Consider the following 23931-nt stretch of genomic DNA (forward strand, 5'->3'; position numbering starts at 1 on the left):
TGCGGATTTTAGAAAAATGAAAAAAGAGCAATATCTGTCGGTGATTCGATTCTTGTTTTTGGAAGGGAAATCGAACAGTGAAATCAAAGAGCGCTAGACTGCTGTGTACTGTCTCTCTTTTCCTTCGATGACAACCGACACAAATTGGTTTAACAAGTTTCAACGTGATTTCACGTCGGTTTTTGATAAGTCACGCCCAAGTGCTCCTCAAACGGCTACCAAGGGGGAAACGTGAAAGAAATTCACGATTGCGTATTGGTAGACCGCCGACTGTAGATTCACAAAAAGATCAGAGACAGTACTGCCCTGCTTAGGAAGAAAGCCTTAACTCCAATTTACTTGAAACGGAGATATTCAATAAAACGTGAAATATACTTTTTCACAACCTTTTTTCTCTAAAATGTACGTTTAAAGGCCTTAATAATTTAATAAAAATAAATAAAAAACAAGTTTTGTTAAAAAAAATTGTTTTTGGCTTTTTTTGGGCATAAAAATTGCACTTAAGGCCTTGTTACCTCCAAACAGTAGTGCAAACCGTAACATAAAAACCTTAACTCCCATGGTGGCTCATTATGTATTTTACTTTAAAACTAAAAAAACATTTAGGGTTTAAAAAAGGTGTTTTTGCAAAATTTATTCATAGAATGTTACTCAAAATATACTTAGAGACGGACTATTTAAGAAAGAAAACATTTTACTATTATTAATTGAAATCTAAAACTACATTTAATAGTCTTGTTTGAAAATGTTTGTTATAATATAATGCTTTCTTAAAAAGTTAAATAGTGCTTATTTGCTAATTGAAATATACACAAACGTATTTCAACAAAAAAATCATAATATTTAGCTTGAGTTAGAGTGAAACTATTGTAATTAGGCCTATAAAATTCAAGGTATGCTACATTAAAAATACAGGATTATATATTAGAATAAAAAAACTTTAGCAAGGATTTGTGTCAACATTAAAAATGAATAAAATTTTGAGACCTGTATCTATATAATATAACAATGCGTTCATAAAAAAGTTTAAGCCAAAACAAAAAAAAATATGTTTTACAGTTAGGAACACACACACCCTTTTCTCAACTAGGGATGTCGTCTGAAACACACAAGTCTGGAACATCACTTTCAGGCAAGTCCAACCAAAAACGTTTCCTATTTTCAGGCATCAAGGGAAGCAGTTTTGTAATAATATCTTGTTTCTTCGCCAAGCAGATGCCTCGAGGTGCAGTTCGGAAAATAGGGGGCTCTTCGCCTTTTCAGCTCCCTTTTTGGTCATAAAGTCTAGTTCCTGAAGGGGGCAATATTCATCGTAGCAAAATCTGTACAACAATGTATCTTTGCCACGTTCGGCTTTGATGTACACTAAATCATTCAGGTAGGGTCGATTCACAAATTTATTCAGCTTGTAGTTAGAGACACAAGAAGGCCATACTGCAAAATCTTCATGCTGCATTGATTTGACCACTGTTTTCCCAGAACAAGTAGCTCCAACAGCATTCACAAAGTCTGAAAAGTCATATACTTTGCCATGGCGACTGAGAGACAACTCTACTTGATGGTGAAAAGAATCGGCCGACATAAATGTGTGCCCTGGTTCAAAAAAGTACAGTTCAATGGTTTGAGTGACTGACTCCGAAGGGTTAATAATGTGAACAAGGTAGGTCATCAGGCACCAATTCTTGTTTTGTGCGGAGCAGTTGTCAAGCCAGAGTGTTATGAGGGGAACATCTCTGAAATATTTGAAAAATGTATCAAAGGAACTAATTATGTCCTCATTCTTTCGTCCACATATGGCCTCATGACATATTACTGCAATTGGCCTACCATTTTTGCAGTTAGTGCCAAGGGGCACAAAACTTTCATTAAATGCAACTATGCGTTTAGTAAAAACGGTAGTTTTGAAACCTTCCATCCTAGGCAACATAATAACTTTTTGCAAGTCACATGAATAATATATGTGGTCTTTATCTATATTAGTGTTTGCATGTGTTTTGTAGAGGTTTCTTGCATCATTACTTCTAGCAATATGATCAGACCACTCGTTGCAAGTACTACATTCGGAGTTTAAATTTTCTTTGCTGTGGTCAGTGTTATGGTTAATAAAGACTTCACAAGTTTCACATTCTTCGTTTCCCAATTTGGTAAACGATATATTCATTTCTTTTAAAATAGCCCTATACAAATCATAGGAGCATTTCAAGTTCGGATGTCTGGCCACAAAGTTTTGATGCATGTTATTTATGGTGATATCACTAGGGAGGTAGCGCCTCAGTGGAGCGTGTTCTCTGCGGTAGTGTGCAATGGATGGGTTGTATGACTCTATATGTGCTTTTACAACTTCTCGGTCAATTTTTGTTGGCGGAGTACATTTCCCTCGACCATCAGGAGCAATATTTGTTGGATCTTTGTTAACACACAAGACATTGTGAAGAACTGTGTCGTTGTTTTTAGAGTAGCCTAAAGTAGTCAAAAAAAAATGTCTTACACACGTGGACATTTTCTTCATTTTGGTTTGTTAGATAATACTTGAATGAAAACTTTCTTGACGAACTTTCACTGCCTCTTCGCCTCTTAACCCCATGCCTAGTTGTCGAAATCAACATAAAGTTTCTTCTCTCTAGCCAACTTTTTGCGCAATACACAGAAATGATTTGTTTTCTTCTTACTTCTGGAATATTTTCAATGCATTTCAGTCTACAAGCTTGGCAAGGAGGATACAAGTCATGTTTTTTAATATATTTATCTTTTTTCTGTTCATGTTTTTCTTGTTTGCTTAAAACTGACTTTTTTCTAATTCTTGGTGTCCCTTTTTTAGTTACCTCTCGGGTGTCTTTCGGTTGTATATTTTCAGCAGGTTGGTCTTGGCTTTCTGGCAATAAGTTAATAGGCTGAACAATCCCTACGCCTAGGCCATCCTGAACGTCGAGGTCATGAGAACCTGAATTATTGTCGAAATTAGTAAGTTGAACTGGTGAAAGCTGAGTTAAAACAAGACTGTTGTCGTGCTCCTCACTATTATTACAATCAAAGTTAACAACAGGAGTAGTTGTTGAAGTTGACATAATAGCTGCTAGCGGCAACGGATCGTCAGGATCATCTTCGTTTCGATTTTTTACATCCTTCACTAAACTCAAAATATAACTTGATCTTGAACTACACATGTCCAATGTCACGTTGTAAATTAATTTATGTCACAAGTTCACAAGGTCACAAGATCAAGTCACAAGTATGTCACAAAAAAAAAGCGTAAAACTTTCATACAACCCACGACACCATAACAAAACACTCTTCTTGAATAATTGAGGTTAGTAACTAAGTAATCACTGTCAAAATAATATACCTAATAATGGAGGGAAACAGCTGAGCATAAAAGAAACACCTGTTAGTTTTAGTGAAAAACAGCATCAAAAGCCACTTGTAAAGAAACTCATCAGAGAAAAGAAAACCTTAACTCCACTGGCAAGTGGATATAAGGCTTTCTTTTATCTGATGTAAGTTAAGGCGTGGTTCCAATTTCTCTTGCAATAATAGAAATTTGAAGTAAAAAAGCCTTAAGTCAAAAACGACTGTAACTTGAGGCTTTCTTTATTCAAAAGTTGCAGTTGAGGCTTTGTTCACTAGAATGGCAGACAATTTAGGACATAAGGCATATTTCATTAGCGTTTTTCTCATTGAAGAAGTGGAGCTACCGCTTTCTAACCTCAAAAAAAGGTATAAAACCACCTATAAAACCCTAATATGACCTTATCTCAATTTTTTTTTGGACTTAAGGTCTTTTTTCCTAGTAGGGCAGAGTGGGAAACCCAAAATGTCACATAGATCATATCCTGCATGAAATTTTGGGCATGGGAAAGCTATCGGCGCGATGGGCGCCGCGTTTTCTCACTCCGGCAAACAAGCGCAACCATGAGACCAGTTCAGAGCAGTGTCTGAGGCTGATTAAGCGTAATCCGAAAGAAGTTTCTACGTTTCTTCATAACCGTCAACAAAACATGGACCAGCCGGTACTCACCAGAGACTAAGGAGTAGTCAATACAGTGAACAACAAGAAGACACGTTATTTAACCCTTGCAGGACCAACCTTTCGTGAGAAACATCGAGGACCAATAGGGTCAATAAATGTCCACACATAAATTAATAAAAAACGTGCTTTTTTTTAAACCAATTCAAAAATAATACTTTTACAAATAAAAAACTTCCTGGACATTAATGGAACAGTTAAAACATAAGAATTTATAATTTAACCGGAGTCTTCGGCTTCAAGGGAATTGGCATCATCGTAACAGAAACATTTGATTACTTGCTGTGCTTACCACATACATACTTCTGGCGTTTTGAACAAACTATGGTTGTTTTTTCCAACTTATTTTTCCCTGTTCTTTTAGATTTTGCTATTAATTTGCAACATGAATGGCATCGTCCCTTTCCATTCTGGATGGTGTTGAAGGTATTTAAGGGGGATTATTCATAGTCCACCATCAAGTTTTTATAAAAGTATGAGAAAAATGATAGAAATGCTGATTATGGCATTTAATAGGGCAGAAAGTAGTACGCCGACAACTACTAATTATATGAGATATTTAGGAACAAAGGTATTTAGACAATCGGGTGTAATGCAATGTTGTGGATACTTTTTAACCCCCTTGGTCCGTCTAGGGTTAAGACGCGTTTAGGCTTTCCCGCCTCTTCAACTCTTCACGGAAAGGGGACTAGTTTGGATTGGAATGGGGATCGTATGACATTCAACGGAAGAGCGCCAGTCGCATCAATGCTACCGCCACCAGACGAGCTCTTCTTGGGTTTTCTTTCTTTTTTTCCCCTAGTGTTGGTACCAAGTCTGCAACGGAGACCAAAGTCCAGTTGTTTTCAGATTTTGGTTCTGTTTGTTTTTTGACAACCGCGTGGAGGTTAGCTGTGGGTAGGTCCTCTCCTAGGTATAGGTATCATTGTGCAATGAAGGTAGGAAACCACAGAAAACTACCTTCTCCCTATCCTGTGTGATTTTAGGCGGCTCTGAGGGAACATACGCGAGTGCTCAGTTATCTCTTCGGATTATGTATGTGTTTGGTGTTTTAGTGTATATTTTCTTAGACAGTTAAGTGTAGTGTAGTATAGTGTTTTATGTTTGTTTTACGTATTAGGTGAGGTGAGTGTGCAGGGTGTGGTGTAAGGTCTATGTATGTATGTGATGTGTGTGAGAGCGTATTATATTTTTTTTTATTTTTTATGATTTTTTTGTAGTTTTTTTAATTTTGTAAACGTTACAGTGGACGTCACTCCGCAAACGTGCTTAAAGAAAGCGAAAGAAGTCTTTTGACCGGAAAAGTGATGGCCACAATTTTCTGAAATCAACATGGTGTGATCTATATTAACTTCCTGGAAGAAGGCAAAATTGCCACAGGTCTTTACTATGCCACATTATTGGACCGATTTCACACCGAATTTCAGAAAAAAACAACCACAATTGGGAAAGAAATTCTCTTCCACCATGACAACACACCGGCTCACACCTCCACCGTCGCCATAGCCAAACTTGTCAAATTGGGCTCGTAACTTCTATATTATCCTCCGTATTCTCCGCATTTGACAATTTACGACTTTTTTTAATTCCAAACGTAAGAAAATCACTCGCCAGCAGAAATTTAAGTCGAATGACGTGTTTATCGCCTCCATGGAATCCAATTTTGCGGACCTCGAGAAAACGTATTTTTCCGATGGGTTAAAGAAGTCGATACATCGCTGGGTCAAATGTATCCAGCTAAAAGGAGATTGTATTTAAAAATAAATCACCTGTTTTCAAAGATATTCGGTTTCCTTTTAGAGGCTAAGTACTTATCGGACCGCCGTAGTACATACTGTAATACTTTGAGTATTACCCACATTATCAAACAAATGAGGGGTCTAGATGCAAAACCGGACATTTCCATTTTTTGGTTAAAATTGCTTGAATACACCTCTGTAACCTGTGATTAGATATATATATATATATATATATATATATATATATATATATATATATATATATATATATATATATATATATATATTAACAATTTGGTAAAGAGCAAAATTGGACAGTTCCTAGTAGTAATTCAGTGTGAAAGAATTGGTTCAGATGCAAAAGTGGACTATTCCTCCAATTTGTGATAGGGAACAGTAAAGTTGTAAATTGTTTTTTTAAGCTTACTCAGAATGACATAAAGTGGAAATGTCCGGTTTTGAATCTAGACCCCTCAAATAGAAAAAATACTCTAATTAAAAAACATTTTACAATATATAATAAGATACATGAAATATACAATTTTATAGAGTCCACATGTAGATTTAGGGATGGACATTTTATTGACCCAGGAGCCGTCGCGCCGTAAGAAAAATCTAACATTTTATCCTTTTCCGTGATGACTTTCCACTCATTAGTGCCTCGAGGGAAATTGCAGTAATGCGTAGGTATTTTTTTTTAATTTTTTTGTTATTTTTTGTGGAATTTCTGGCTCTGGTGATAACAAATTAGCTTTAAAATTGTTAGAAATAAATACATATTTTTAAAATAATAAATAAAAATATTATTATAAACCAAAAAATTAAATTCGTATTTTTAGATTTATTCTAACGCGCGACTGCTTACGTGACAGAAGAGAGCGCGACTGTTTTCAAGTTAAGAATAGTTTTTATATTTTTCAATGGAAATCACTGGTTTGTTCTTATTTTCCAAGTCCGTAACTCACTCCTACACCGAAACCAAAGCCACCGTCATCGCCATATCCACCGCCTACACCACATCCGATATCAGTGTATACGAATCCATTGCTTATTCCCACCCTTCGCCTCCGCAATAACCTCCCCTTCGCCAGGCTTGCCATGACTGCATCGCCTATAACTGCCGCCTCTTCCATCACTGCCTCCAACGCATACTATCCACTCGCCGTCTCTGCCATCACTGCCTCCAAGTCCACCGTCTACTCCCCATCCGCTGCCTCCGCCACCTCCACCACCTCCGCCGCCTCCACCACGTCCACCACGTCCACCGCCTACTCCCCATCCGCTACCTCCACCCCCTCCACCACCTCCACCGCCTCCACCGCCAAATCCCCATCCGCCGAACCCGCCACCTCCACCTCCTCCACCGCCCTGTCCACCACGACCGCCTCGGCCGTCACCGCCGTTTTCGCCATCACCGCCTCGACCATAACCGCCGTCTCTGCCATCACTGCGACCAAATACACCGCCCACTCCGCCATAACCGCCTTTTCCACCACGACCGCCTCGGCCGTCACTGCCGTCTTCGCCATCACCACCTCGACTATAACCGCCATCTCTGCCATCACTGCCTCTAACTACACCGCCATAACCGCCTTGTCCACCACGACCGCCTTGGCCGTCACCGCCGTCTCCGCCATCACCGCCTCGACCATAACCGCCGACTCTTTCGTCACTCCTTTCAAATACACCACCTACTCCGCCATAACCGCCTTTTCCACCACGACCGCCTCGGCCGTCACCGACGTCTTCTCCATCACCACCTCGGCCATAACCGCTGCCTCCTCCTTTACGACCTCCATCCCCTCCACCATATCCTATTGGGTTAGAAGGTACTGCGGATATAGTTTTGAATATCAAAAGGACGACACAGAGGGATGCCTAGAACAAAAAATAAATGTTCAACTCCCACTTTGTGGAGAAATTACTTTACAGTGATGAGCGCGCTAATAACCGGCAAAATTACGCATAAGATGGAACACATAACACGCTGTGAAATAAAAATGGATGAAACTAGTAGGGGTATAAATTTATCGATAGAAACCTATGAATCTACATTACATTACAGAATTTCCCACTTTTAGACGTCTGTGTCAGGAAATTTTATAAAATTCTCCTGTCATAATGAAAGTTGTCATACTTTTTCGATACGTCTAAACGTGGAAAAGTGTGTAATGTAACGTAAATTTATAGGTTCCTATCGATAATTTTAGACCTCCACTCTCTACTAGTTTTATCTCTTTTTATGTCACTACGTGTTATGTTTTCCACCTTTTGCTTTATTTTCCGGTTATTAGCGGGTTTATCAATGTATTTCATTATTCTATGTAGTGATAAGCGCGCTAATAACCGGCAAAATAACGCAAAAGATGGACAACATATCGCCGGTCCGGGATAAGAATGACGTAACTGCAAAAAGCCAAATTTCTCAGGAAAGCAAAAAACGATTTTTAAATTTTTCAAATAGGGATTAAATGAGGAGTAATCGTCGAAAGCATCGGTATGGCGCTTATTGTTACAACGATGGCTCTTATTTTTATCCCTAATGGTTCAAATTTTAATATCCTAATTTAATCCCCCCATTTCAACACTTTTTACAGTTTCGTCAGTATTCATCTAAATTTTTTTAAATATTTATTAGTGAATAAACAAGGAGTAACCGTCCAGAGCATCGGTATGGCATTTATTCTTACAATGATGGCTTTAGTTTCATCCCCATCGGATCAAATTTCATTATCTCAATTTAATCCTCCCATTTTCAACCCTATTAACAGTTGCGTCATTCTTGATCTGAAAATTTTTCTGTACAAGAAAACTGTTTTTAAATATTTATTATGCCGCTTATTCTTACAGCGATGGCTCTTACTTTCATCTCTATTTGTCCGAATTTCGTTATCTTAATTTAGTCCCCCCGTTTTCAACCGTATTTACAATTGCGTCATTCTTCATCTGAAACAAGGTCTAAAATGGTGCGTATTTCAATAACGACGCAACTAAACTGTTGTGGTTCAGCAAATAGTTTCAGTTCTGTCGCTTTTGTATCATCTGTATATCGTATTTTAGAAGTTAATTACACAATAAACAGGAATTAACAAAATTTGCAGTTACGTCGTTCTTATTCCAGACCAGCGATATTGCTGCGTTGTAAAATAAAAAAAAAGTACAAAAAATTAAAATATTTAAAACATATTTCACAATATTATGTTGTTTTTATATCTATGAAAATGAAGCTGGCCTACAAAGATTAATTAAATAATTAGAAAAAAGGGCGCTCAAATACAACATGGTGATCTCAACACGAAAATTAAATCGATAGTGATATCAGAAGAACCGAGACCAAGTAAATTTGTCGTAAATAACAAAATAATAGAAGTGATCGAAACAGAACATTTGATATTAAAACTCACAAGCTACGGAAAAATGGAAGAAGTACAAAAACAAGTGAACATAGTGAACAGAGTAGCAGGATCTCTCAACATCACAATCTCGATAAATGACGTACACAGCGAAAACAAGAGCACATACGGCGAAAACCCAAAGACTGCTGGAAACAGCAGAAATGAGAGCCTTACGAAAAATAACAAACCATACTCTAAGGCAGGCCGCACATCAAAGAAACATGAAACGTGAAACATTAAACGTGAAACATGAAACAAATAAGTTGTAAAAAATTAACCGTTTCATGTGATAAGCTAATCGATAAAACAAAAATAAAATTTGTATAGTCGGCAATGGATAGTGACGTGGTCGTTGCTGTCGGCGCCGCTCTTTAATTGCTTTTTAATATCAAAGAAACGTGAAACGTGAAACAAATAAATTGTGAAGAACGAAACCGTTTCATGTTATATGTAAAGTGTAGGAAACAACTTCGCAAATCAGTCCGGTTATATTTTTTTTTCAGTATATCAAGGGGTACTTTTAATGAGACTAACTTTTTCTTAACAGGTATCGCCCCGGAACACCCATTTTCATCCCTTTAAAGAGGGTAGTTTGTCGTTTTTGCGAAACGCAGCCTTTCCTGTACGTCATTGCAAAAAATTTCTCAATAGAAATATGAAGAGGTCTATATTTCCTTCAATTTATTCCGCGACTGCATATATCTATCACACACCGTTTAGCGGAGGTGGCGCCCCAAAGTTGACAAGTTTTTAAAAAAGATGTTTAAAAAAAATATTTTTCCCTAATCGTAATGGGAATCAAGAAGGAAACCAGCGGCAATTAATCACAAATAAATGTCTGATTTTTTTGGTATAGGTTTCATTTAAGGGCAATTGTCCATTTTTTAATTACAGGATGTTAAATTTTAAAAAGCCCATTTTTATATATACCGTCTGAACCGCTTATACTAGCGTAAAAAAACTTTCAGCGATTACCCATGTACAAGTATTATTTACAGATTTGTATAATTTACCCCCATATTCTCCCCAAAATTACCAAAAAAAAAAAGAAAATGAATAAAGAAAATATGCAAAAATTGACTCTGAGGCACCACTGTGGCTTTAAGGCGCAAAGAAAGTTAAATATATATAGGTCATAATATGTAGCAGACAATGTGTTCCTTTATTTATCATAAGTATATTATTAATATAATGAATAGGTGACGAAAAAAAAAACAAAAACTGGAGCCCGCCAAAGCATTTCTGAGGTTTGCGGCGCCACTGTGCCGTAAAGGTTACTTATAGAAAAAAAATGCATAGAACCTTATTTGTAGAGCAAATAGTGGTCTTTAATTCTTTATAGGCTTTGTTTCAAAAAGAGAAAATCGTAAAAACATGCTCGCCAAACTTATTTTCAGGGTTAGGGGTAGTTTCCACAGGGATGTTGTAATAACCAAAATATATAAATGTATTTATAATAAACCCTACTGATGGAGTAGGATTTTTCCCTACCCCATTTAAAGGAATGAAAATGGGTGTTGCGGGGCAAATTTTTATAAAAAAGTTAGTCTCATAATAAGCATCCCGTGATATACCAGAAAAAAAATAATACCGGACTTGTGTCGAGCATTCGAAGTTTAATCCCTGTTTCCTACACTAATATACTAATCAAAGAAACAAAAATAAAATTTGTATAGTAAATAATGGAAAGTGATGATGACTAGGTCGTTACTGTTGTGGCAACTCTTTTATTACTGTCCAAAAATAATAACCATAGTACACAATATTTGGTTGCAAACGAATTAAATAATCATCTTGCTAAATTTCATTCATTTTATAGAATGAGTATTCAAACATTTACATTGTTTTATTGTGGGTCCTGGTTTAAAAAAAAAACGATATTTTCTTGTTATTGTCTATTCGAGTACCACTTCAGGTTATAATTATTGTACAACTCTTCGTTCTGTTTCACCACAGAAACCCATACAATATTATGTAAATTCTTGGTGAGCATTCATTTTACGCATCTAATTAATTAGTTAAAACAATGAAACTGATATCGAAATATAGAACACGTCCTATTTCATGAAACAGGTTTCAAGAAGATAAAAATGTTTCATGGTCATGAGTCACACTCGTTTCATAGATATGCGGACGTCTATTTGTTTAGCAGTGTTTTATTTCCATGAAACGTGTTTCACGTTTCATGTTTCTTTGGTGTGCGCCTTCGGAAGATAAAAATGTTTCACACGCATGAATCACACTCGTTTTATTGGTATGCGGACTTCTATTTGTTTAGCATTGTTTTATTTTCATGAAACGTGTTTCACGTTTTATGTTTCATGTTTTACGTTTCATGTTTCTTTGATGTGCGGCCTGCCTAAAAGACAGAGTAAGAAGTGAGGAAATACGAGCGAGATGTGGTATAGAAGAAATAAACATGTGGACCAAGAGGAAGAAAAATATAATGGAATCTACACATAGAAATAATGACAGAAAATAGAATAGTACGAATAGCAAAAGACAAATGGTCAAATGGAAGAAGATCATTGGGACGACCGAGGGAAAAATGGTCAGAAAACATCAATTGAGGCTAAAAACCAAGTAAAATAGGCGTTGAGCCTATTTTGTAAAGTAGGAAGAAGTTTTTATATATTATAGTTATTATACGTGCAGAAGATGGGCCCGATCGGTAGATTAGTTTGTAAACTTAATATCAGTTTATCAAATTTCACAGAAAAAGCTCGTTTTTAGATGGCTGTACAGGTGCTTTTTCAATGTTTAGAAGGGTTTATTCTCTTCGTACGGACTCAATTTTTCATGATTTTAACAAACACTTTTAATTCGTAATTGCTTATTTATAAATAAAATTCATGCCGAATGAAGTAACATTTTTTGACTTATAAAAAATTAAACTATCTGTGCCGTTTTAAACTTCACACAAAAATACACCATGCGAAAGGATATAAAAAATACATCTTAAAAAAATTAGTTTGCACCACTTATAGAACCAAAGATATTTGTTGACAGAACAATTGTTTTGTCAAAAAAGGTAATTTCGTACTCACAAGCTGAAACTTGTTTTAATCGATAGATTGTAGTGCTAATAATATGCTATGTTTAAAAGTTTTCCAAAGTTTTCCATGGAAACCTATCCATTTATAACACATTTTTAAACAAATCATAAAATAATCTGCTCTTTCTGTTCGAAAAAACTATTTTTGATAATTTGGGTTATTTTAAGGCGAAGTTAATATTGCGGTTTTTCCATAAAATGATTACTTGCAAATAAACAATTAAAAATGCCGAAAAAGCATATTTTAGCGTCTTCGGGGTCATTTTTGATGAAGAACAGGTTGAACATCGATTTTAAATAAAAAATATTAGGAAGCTTAAAGTTGTTTCAGAATAAACAATTTTTGATTTTATCTTGTTAATTAATATTAACGTTAGAATAAATTATTGATTTCAAATAAAAAATAAATTATTTGTTATTTTTTTTTATAAATAAGCAGATTCCCGTTGTAAACTTTTTACTGTACTGTTGTAGCATCATATCCTTCCTTTCGACTAAAACAAGAATCAGCTTATTTATGGGTAAGAAATAATCAATGTTTTTGGGGGGTTCCGACAAATAATCCCCGGAAAAATAATCCCGGACAAAAATCCCCACAAATCAGAAAACACACAAAACTCATAGAAACCCTAACGCAACATGGTATAGACCTTAACACTGTGGCCCTTATTAAAAACCTATATTGGGATCAAATAGCGTCAATCAAAATAGGCAATTGCCTGACAGCAGAAATATCAATAAAACGAGGAGTTCGTCAGGGCTGTGTATTTTCTCCACTTTTATTTAAAATATATTCCAAAAAGATCTTTCAAAATGACCTCAAAAATATAGAAGAAGAAATAAAAATCAACGGAGAATGCGTAAACATCTTAAGAACCGCAGACGGCACTGTCATTATTGCGGACAGTTATAAGGGTTTACAACGACTTTGAATGCCATAACCAGAGAGGGAGATAGCTTGGGGCTGAATATAAACATAAATAAAATAAAAGTAATGAAGGATGCTAAAGATCTCTTGAACACTTGAACAGAGCACGTGACTAAGAACGAGGTGCTGAGTAGAATGGGGGGTTGAGATAGAACTTCTAATAATATTGTAAAAAAGAGAAAAACGAGTTACCTAGGACATATTTACAGAGGAGAAAAGTACAACTTTCTACTACTCATAATGGAAGGGAAAGTGGAAGGAAAAAAGTCCAGGAAGAAGAAAATGCTCCTGGCTGAGGAATGTAAGAGACTGAATAGACATGGACACACATTCGATACTAAGAACAGCTGAAGATGGAGAGCAATTTGCTGTAGTTATATCCAACCTTCAGTAATGGATAAGGCACCTTAATAAGAAGAAGGAGTACAGGCAATGAGCTACAGTCATTTAAAACGTGGTGTTAGAGAAGGCTGCTTAGAATAAGATGGACGCAGAAGAAAACGAACACGGAAGTATTGGGAGAAATAATAAACACAATAAAAATAAGAAACGTACAGTATCTGAGACAAGTAATCAGGAGATGGTGATACGAAATGCTAAAATTAATAATACACAGAAAAATAAGTCAAGGAAGGAGTATGAGAAGAAGGAGGGTGTTATGGTTAAAAAATTTAAATAACTGGTTTAAATGCCGTTCAATTGAACTCTTCAAAGCGCGGTAGATGGAGTAAAGATATTGGTGATGATATATCCAACTTCGGATTGGGAGACGGCCCTTAAAGAAGAAGACTAAATAGGTAAATTTAAAAAAAAGCAAGAATCCTATTAAGCAATAATTAGACCTATATTGACATTCACGGCGGAGACAAGACCTAAGACATCTAAAACGAGACGACTACTAGAAACAACAGAGATAAAAATACTCCAAAGTATATCAGGAAAAAGTCTGTTGGATAGGGAGAGAAGCGAAAACATAAGAAGATCATGCAATGTAGAAGACACAAATTGATGGGTTACAAAACGGAAATAGGAGTGGAACTAACACATTAGCAGAATAGAAGAGCACAGGATATACGAATAGCACGAGATCAGTCACCAAATGGACGAAGAAGTATTGGCAGACCAAGAAAAAGATAATGCGATAACTTAAACAATTAGGAGGCTAATATTGAAGAAGAAACAGGCTTTAAAGCCTACATACAAGAAGAAAGAAGAAGAAGAAGAATCTTTATATTTATCAAAAAATTAAATTAATAGACTCACCACTGTTGCAGGCATACCCTTCATCTTATAATCTTCAAAATAAACAAAATATAAAGCAACTAGGCAAGTTATTCTTTTTATATACCATTTATCTCCATGAGATTTTTATAACGTAGAGGATGTTGATACGTTTATTTTAGTAAACCCCGGATTTTACGCCCCGAAATGATGAAATGATGAATTTTTGTGCTGCAATTTTTTTTTCGTAATTATACTGATATGATTGTTTACTAACTATTTTATTTGGGAAATAACTACAATTTAAGTTTAAAATAATATTTGTTTTGACGATTCGGCGTCCTGTTCGGAAAACGTTATCAAAAAAAACATTAATAAATTAAGCAACGAGAGATTATTTAAAATTTTACTATTAATTTTGTGCTGATCTATCAATACGTTATTAGAAATTTTCTATAATTACTGTATATATGGTAGAACATGTCTGATGTAATACATAAATATAGTTTAAATATAGAAAAATATAATTTTTAATTCCTATAAGTTTGAAATTTTGCTTCTGCTGCTGCTTTTTCTGCTAATTATAGTGTTTTTAAGACAATGACACCATAATTCGGTGTTTTTTTTTTTAATTGACGCTCTCGATTACAATGATCATTGACACAGGTACAATTATACATTATTAAACAATTACAATAATACAATTATTATACATACATGCAATAAATACATACATTATTAAACAGTAGAATAACAAAATATAATATTAGGGGATGCAAGTATGCTAAATTTGCAGTTACTCGAGTCTTATGGGGACCTAATGGGTTCTGAAGATTAGGTCCTAAAACCCAAAAGGTTAAATTAAGTTTTCCAATTAGTGGGGACTTTCCATTCCCTAATTTAGTTTTCCATTTCCAACAATCGCTTTTTCCGATTATAGCGCCATCTATCCAAAATTCTAAAAAATGTCTCGAATAAAAGTTACTTATTTTTATGTAAGGAATTTTAATCTGCAATAAAAAATGGTAGCTGCTAAGATTTTAATGTAACCACCCATCCCACCTACGTAGGTGGCCGTGATTTCATTTGATAGATTTTTGAAAAATATTGAACACGTATTTTTCAGTTATTTGATCTGATGTTCATTTCACGAAATATCGCCGAAACACTATTTAAAGTTTTCCTCCACCCTTCTCCGCGGGGATGGGGGCTGTTTTTCGATCTGAAATTAATTTCTTTAAATATTCGCTTTTTTTGTGAAGCTTTGTGACTCACCCATTTCCTTACGCCCCGATCAAATCGACAGATTTTTAAAATATACACTGGTCTGCTGCTGCATGTACTTAACTTACCTTATCTTAATCTGTAGATTTTTCTAGGGATACATGTTGATTGGACCCCACTTACCAAGCTCTTCTTAACCAAGACTTTCACAAATTTCTGTACATAAGCCAACACAAAGTAAATAGCAAACAAGATCAATTATGAAAAATATTAACAAGAAAAAAGGGCATTGTCAACCATGGATCAGAACTACTACTACCAACCCAGTAAATGAACGGAACATTTGACGATACCGTGTAATTTTCAGGGTCAACTCCGAATTGCATTAAAATTTGGATTTAGGTTCTACTTACCCTCCACTTCAAAGATAAAATTGTGCCGTTGGTTGCTTTTACTTGGGGGGTGACACTCACCTCTTTTCGGGGGTGAAAAAACATACGTTCAAGATAAAACTGTAAATGGATAAATTGACTGAATTTAAGCAACTTTTGTTCTATAGAGTTTTTTTTACGTAAGTCAATACTTTTCGAGTTATTTGCCATTGAAAATGTTGATTTTTCGACAAAAAATATTTTATCGAAAAAAATATTCTTAGCAAAAGTCTAGCTTATAAAAAACCCAAAAAAATGGTGTATCAGTAAAGTCCCTCAATCAAATAAAAACAAAATTATAGCTCATGAAAAATACGTCCTTATTCGTCTAATTCCAAATCGAATATTTCAAGGTGAAATCACCGAAAAATTAAGCACTTTTCGGGAAAAACCCATTTAAACTTTTTAAATTGTTTATCAAAAGCTTTGTTTTAATTGTTAACAAAAGTTTTAGGATTAAAAATAAGCGAGTTACGCTCAAAATAAAGTTGGCCCTCTTTTTTTTTGTAAAAAATCATGAAAATCTCACCGTGTTTAGCTCCCCAAATGAAATTATTCGCTACCGCTTTACAAACAATTTATTTACCTATCTATTTTTTATATGATCTGTCAGGCTCACCGGTTGAAAGTGTTTATTTTTGAAAGGGTTATAATTGAGAAAGCTGAATGGGTCACTAATCACGAGTGTATGCAAATTTTGAACAGCGATATCTTAACCAATTTTTGTCTTACGGAAAAACAAAATGAAACTAGCTATTTATAATAGCAAAACCTACATTTTTTACTGTTTAAGATTTTTCTTATCACTAAAACTTCTTAAGTTATTTTGAAAAAATAAAATTTTTCAAAAATTTGTAGAAATTTCTTTTTTAATTTAAAACCAAATGTTTTTAAAAATAAGCACTTCAAACCAATCAAACTTACAGATCATATAAACAATACACACACAGTTAAAATAGATGGTAAATCCAAACGATTAATTTCATTTAGAGGGTGCTAAATAGAGGGAGGTTTTCACGATTTTTTTTACCAAAAAAAAGGTGCCAACTTTTTTTCAGTGTACCTCGTTTGTTCTTGATGCTGTATACTTTTGTAAAAAACGAGTAATAATCTTTTTTTCGATACTTTAAATGTTAATAAAGTTTTCCCGAAAAACGCTCCTTTCTTCGGTGATTTCGCGTTGAATTATTCGATTTGGAATTAGACGAATAAGAACTTATTTTTCATGAGCTACAACTTTGCTTCTACTCAATTTGTAGACGTTACTGGTACACCATTTTTTTTCAGTTTTTTTATAGGCAACACTTTTGCGAAAAATATTTTTTCGATAGAATATTTACTTTTTGAGTTATTTGGGAAAAACCGTCTGAAAACGTAGTTTTTTTGTCGAAAAATCAACATTTTAAATCGCGAACAACGCGAAAAGTATTGACTTGCGTAAAAAACTTTATCGAACAAAAGGTGCTTAAAATAAGTCATTTTATCCATTTCCGGCCTTATTTTAAACACGCGTTTTTCAGCCCCCGAGAAGGGGTAAATGTAACCCCCCAAGTAAAAGCAACCAACGGCACAAATTCAACTTTGAAGTGGAGGGTAAGTAAAACCTAAAGCCAAATTTTCATGCAATTCGGAGTTGCCCCTGGAAATTACACTCCAAAACGGTCATTTATTGGGCTATACCGGAAATCACAATAGACGAAATAAAACTACCAGCCCTAAGAAAAGCTAAGAATAGCAAATCTCCAGGCAGAGGCACTTGCCTACGTATCAAAATAAAAAGCATTTTTGGCTTTTGGACAGTAATATACCCGATAAATGGCACAAGGCTGAGATAATTCTAATGTACAAAAAAGGAGATCCCCATGAATTAGAAAACTACAGACCTATAAGCCTTCTTAGTCACGTATCCAAACTCCGTACAAGAATAGAGAGTCGTCTTGAGAATAAACTGGATTTCTACCAGCCAATTTAGCAAGCGGGATTTCGTTCCGGATTTGGAACAATTAGCCCGACCGCACATCAAAGAAACATGAAACGTAAATTACGTTTCATGGAAATAAACCAGTGCTAAACAAATATACATCCGGCCATTTATGAAACTCTCCTAAAATAAAAATGTGTCATGAGCATGAATCACACTCGTTTCATTGGTAGGCGGACTTTGAGATTTGTTTAGCAGTGTTTTAGTTTCATGAAACAAGTTTTTCGTTTCATGTTTCATGTTTTTCGTTTCATGTTTCTTTGGTGTGCGGCTTGGCTTATTACAGAGCATTAAATCGGTAATATAAAAGACTATCGAATACAATCGACCACTCGTTCTGGCTTTTGTAGATTTCCATAAAACCTTTGAGCTGGTAGAATTTGACAAAATCCTGGTAGCATTACAAGCATGCCACATTGCATACCGATACACAAGAGTAATTTAGGATACGTACCAGAACACAACTATGTTGGTGAAACTACATAAAATTAAGGCTCATATCCCAATCGGCAGAGGAGTTCAACATTCAACAGGGCGATACCTTATCGCCTAACCTGTTTAAAGCAGTACTAGAATATGCTTGTAAAAAACTTAACTGGGAAGAGAGAGGCCTGAACATTGACGGTAGAAGATTAACAAATTTGAAACTCACAGACGACATAAACTTACGTGCATAGAAATCGGCCCACTTAAAAATTTGGATATTTTTAATTATATTTCCTAAACCTGTTGGCCGATTTAAGTGATTCTTGAACATGTTATTGCCTGATTCTTTAACAATACAACTTTAATAATATTGTTGCTAAATGGGTAAATTTTCATTGTATACTGAGTGTACCAATCAAACTGTGTTTTTTCTCAAAGTTCGCATCAACCTGTGGAATATTCTAGCATTTATAAAATACTCAAATTAAAACACAACTATAGCATCATGTTTTCTTAACATTCTGTTTTTTGATTCATTCGTTTATGTTGGATAATAAAAAAGTTAGGTACTTCAACAACTAGACATGTTCTGCATCAATACACGGTGTTTTTAAATAAGTGCGACAAATTTTAAGGGGTAATTCTGCATGAAGAAATAATGACAGTTGGCTTTATAAACGTATGGTCGCAAATTTTCCTTTCCGAGATACGGGATGTTGAATTTTTTCTTACAAAATGACGATTTATTTATTGTTTTAAAACCAGTTGAGATATACAAATGAAATTTGGTAGGTTTTAAGAGACAGTTATTGCGGATTTTTTGACAGAAAATTAAGAATTTTATATTCACCATTAGCGTGCGTACGGGTAATATGATCGGTTATATTACACGTATGCGCGCTAATGGTGAATATTAAATTCTTAATTGTATGTCAAAAAATGTGCAATATACGTCTTAAAGCCCACTAAATCTCATTGGCATGTCTCAACCGGTTTTAAAGCAATAAAATAAATAGTAGTTTGTAAGAAAAAATTCAACATCCCGTATCTCGGCAACGAAACATTTGCGGACATACGTTTATAAAGCCAACTGGTATTATTTTTTCATGCAGAACTACCCCTTAAAGTCTGTCGCACTTATTTAGGAACAAAGTGCATTGATGAAGAGCTTGTCTAATTGTTAAAGTACCTAACTTTTTTATTATCCAACATAAACGAATGAATCAAAAAAACAGAATGTTAAGAAAACAGAGGCTATAGTTTGGTTTTAATTTCAGTATTTTATAAATGCTAGAATATTCCACAGGGTGATGCGAACTTTTAGAAAAAAACACAGTTTGATTGGTACACCTGGTATACAATAAAAACTTACCTGTTTAGCAACGTGTTATTAGAGTGGTATTGTTAAACAATCAGGCTATAACATGCTCAAAAAATCACTTAAATCGGACAACAGGTTTAGGAAATATGGGGCATCAAAAATGACCAAATTTTTAGATGGGCCGATTTCTATGCACGTAAGTTTAGTTTTGTTCTTTGACAACCTTAAGGAAATAAATATGTACAATGCTACATAAACTTTAGTTAGTGTGTGCCAGTGTAGGTCTTAAAATAAACATCTCTAAAACAAAATTCATGAGAAACCTAGTACCTCGCGAAAATATCAATATTGGAGACAACGAAGTAGAGCTAGTGGAAAAATAAATATACCTTGGACACGAAATAAAGATCACAAGAGACAACCAAACATGCGAACTACAAAGAAAAATAAACCTAGCATGGGTAGCTTCTGAAAAACTCACAAATATCTTTAAAAGCGATATACCAATTTCTTTAAAACGTATAACATTTGACCAAATTGTGTTGCCTGTGATGACCTATGGTGCCGAAACTTTGACATTGACAGCTACAACTTCTAAAACGCTGCACATAGCTTAGAGGAAACTTGAAAGGTCAATGCTGAGTATATCACTTCGTGACCGAGTTAGAAATGAAGATTGAAGACGAAGAACAGGAGTTACCGATGTAATTCCCCGAATTCCCACACCGAAATGGAACTGGGCCGGCGACGTCGCCGAATCAGTGATAAAAGATGGATGCAGAGATTACTTAAGTGGAGGCCGAAATTAAAAAAAGGAAATAGAGGAAGACCCCTACTCGTTGGACTGACGATCTCAAGAAAATGTCAAGAAATTGAATGCAAAGTGCTCAAAATAGAGCACAATGGACAAAAATGAGAGAGGCCTATGTCCAGAAGTGGACGTAAAGGGCTGGGTAATGATGATGATAACAACCTTTCGTGTATTAAGAGTCCATATATGATACGGGTACATTTACAGGGTGCATGGTTTCTCCCCTTGTGATTTTCTGATGCGCTCGAGTAACTGCAAAAATTCTAGATTGAGCTCCCCTACTATAAGTGATTTACAATACGTGAGCATTTAGTTATATTTTATATATATAACAGCGCTAACAGGCCTTATAGGCCTACGGCTTCTAAATTCTGGATAATATTTCTCCATTCTTTTCGGTCCTCTGCACTCTTTCTCCAGTCCTTCACCCCGATTTCTTCTAAATCCCTCTCTGCAGCCTCTAACCACCTCTTCCTTGGGCGACCTCGTCTCCTTTTTCCCAATGCTCTGTCATTCAATATTCGTTTGACGTTTCTACTTTCTGGCATTCGAGTAATATGTCCCAGCCATCTAACTCTTTGGGCTCGTATTTTTGTCGTTATTTTTGGTCTCCCATACATCCTCATTACTTCTTCATTTGTTCGTCTCCTCCAGGTTTTCTCCGCTATCTGTATACCTCCAAAAATCTTTCTCAGGACCTTCCTTTCCCATATCTGTATCTTCTTCTCCTCTTGTTGATTCATTACCCACGTTTCGCCCGCATACAACACTGTGGGCCGTATTATCGTTTCGTACATTCTGATTTTCGCGTTTATTGATATATTTTTTGCTTTTAATATCGTGTTTAGGGTACCCACAACTCGACTTCCCTTAAATAATCTTTTATCTATTTCTTTTTCTTCCCTTCCAGTACTGGTTACAGTCACTCCCAGGTATTCGAATTCTAATATTTCCTTAAATTTATATTGATCTCGTTGTCCTTTCATTTTTATATAATTAACCTCTTTGTTTATATCTCTTTTGGTTGATTCTTAATCCATACCTTTTTGCTTCCGCTTCGAACTTTTGGAATATCTTTTGGAGATGTCCCTTTGTTCTTGTTAGGATGACTAGATCATCAGCGTAAGCTATAAACTGCTGTCTGTTGTTAAATATGTGCTTGTACTAATTTTTATCCTTCTTACTATGTGCTCTAGTACCAAGTTAAATAAGTCTGTGGATAGAGGGTCACCCTCTTTCAGTCCTTTATTCGCTGTGAATTGTTTTGAAAAATTTCCTTCCATTGTTATCCTGTTTTTTATATTGTTGAGCGTCATTTTCACTAATTTAACCAACTTTCCTGAAATACCCAAGGATATCATTGCTTCATATAGTATATCTCGGTCTACTGACTCGTAAGCCTGTTTAAAGTCAATGAACAACATGTGTAGTCCCAAATTTTGTTCGTAGCTGTTGTTATGTATTAGTTTTAATAAACATATTTGATCTGTTGTTGATCTTCCTGGTCTAAAACCTCCTTGGTATTCTCCAATGATCTTATTTACCTCCTTTTGCAATCTATTTTGGATGATTTTTGCAAGTATTTTATAGACCACTTCTAATAGCGATATTCCTTCTATAATTTTCGCAACTTGTTTCATCACCTTTTTTGTAGATTGGACAGATGAGTGCATTGTTCCATTGTTGCGACATTTCCTCTTTTTGCCAGACTGTTAATAATAGTCGGAAAATTTTTTCTTGCAGTTTTTCTCCTCCTGTTTTAAAAATCTCTGCCGGAATTCCGCTTCCTCCTGCGCTTTTGTTATTTTTTTGCTTCAATATTGCTTCTTTTACTTCTTGTAGAGTAGGTTCTTCTTCACGTTGTTGTTCTGTATTATCCTGTTGATGTTGTTTTATTTCCTGGCGTTCTGCTTGTTTATTTGCATTTAATAGTTCTTCAAAATACTTCGCCCATCTGTTCAATTTTTCTGTTGTTTCTCCTAAAAGCACACCGTCTTTACTTCTACAATAACTTGTTTTACTCTTTGCAGTTCCTCGGGACTTTTTTATTTCTTGGTAGAAATTTATTATTTCCTTGTTTATGTATGATTCTTGTATTGTTTTCAACTGTTTGTCAAGATGTTCTCTTTTCTTTTTTCTGCAGATTTGTTTTACTCCGCTTCTTGCCATTTTATATTTTTCTGTAGTATTCTGTGTTTTGTTTTTGTCTTTTTCTATTTTTGCTTTATTTCTTCGTATCAATGCTATTTTACAATCCTCGCCAAACAAGTCTCTTTGTTTCTCTGCTTGTACTTTCCCTAGACATAGTTCCGTTGCTTCTGTCATCGCTATCTGTATATTCTTCCATTCTTCATCAATATCTTCTGCGGTGGGGTAACGAAGTCTTTTATTTATCTCTCCCATAAATCTGTTTGCCGTTTTTTCTTCTTTAAGTAATTCTATCTTGTATGTTAATCTTTCTTTTGCTGTTCTTGGGTTTCTTGGCAGCTCTTGTTTAAGTTTGGCTATCGTTAGAATATGATCGCTATTGGTATCTGCGCATCTGTAGCTTCTGGAATCGGTAATTGCTCTGATATGTTTACTTTCTATTAACCCGGCACCTGCCACGTGGGTTGCTACCAGCACCCCATAACACATTTTTATCAAATATTTGGTATTTCAAGTTTGGTAACCGAGCTGTGCGTCATAGTATCTTTCTATAATATTATATAGCATATATGTGTTAGTGTTTGAAGTGGTTATTTAGTGTCATTCTGAACTTATAGCTCTAAAGTTGAATTGGGGTGTCATCATCTGGCACTTTAAGTTTTAATTTTTTTTTGTATTTTTGATAAACAGGTCAAATTTACATTTTTTATTGAAATAACTGATTTAATTAATTATTAATATAAACTCTATACTCACTAAATCTTAATTTTTTTAGATATTTTACTTAACTTCATTTATTATGGCTTGGTACTTGCTAATTTGCTTATAACACCTTTTTCATTTTATTTTTTAAATTTTATAACACATTAGTGGCTAATAAGGTAATAAAACTTGTTTATTTATATTCTTGTGTTACTCAACACATTATTTTGTTTTTTAAACAAGTAGATCACACAAAATTTTTAAGGGGTGCTGTGAGCACCCCACGTGGCAGTTGGCGCCTTGCAAAGCCACGTGGCAGGTGCCGGGTTAATACGTGTTCTATCTAGTTTTTTGTCCTTCCATCTGGAGATATCCAAGTTATCTTATGAATATCCTTATGGTCAAATCTTGTGCTTACAATTTTCATTTTATTTTCTGTTGCAAACTCAATTAATTTTTTCCCATTTTCATTTGATTCCTTATGCACACCTTTTCCACCCGTTATACTTCTGTAAATCTCTTCTC

The 23931-nt window shown here is 35.1% G+C and overlaps 1 protein-coding gene across 1 annotated transcript in view; it reads right to left on the reverse strand.

The window, feature by feature from the left end:
- LOC126888491 (uncharacterized) overlaps positions 1-14561 on the reverse strand; it is a 50584-nt gene extending 36023 nt beyond the window's left edge. Inside the window, exons 1-2 of the mRNA XM_050656827.1 lie at positions 14405-14561; positions 7299-7641 (exon numbers count right to left, since the gene is read on the reverse strand). Coding sequence (XP_050512784.1) covers positions 7299-7641; positions 14405-14428 — 367 coding nt within the window. The 5' untranslated portion in view covers positions 14429-14561. The remainder of the gene's footprint in view (positions 1-7298; positions 7642-14404) is intronic.
- Between the last annotated feature and the right edge of the window lie 9370 nt (positions 14562-23931).

Source organism: Diabrotica virgifera, chromosome 7, assembly GCF_917563875.1.
Source record: "Diabrotica virgifera virgifera chromosome 7, PGI_DIABVI_V3a".
Classification (NCBI taxonomy): Eukaryota; Metazoa; Arthropoda; class Insecta; order Coleoptera; family Chrysomelidae; genus Diabrotica; species Diabrotica virgifera.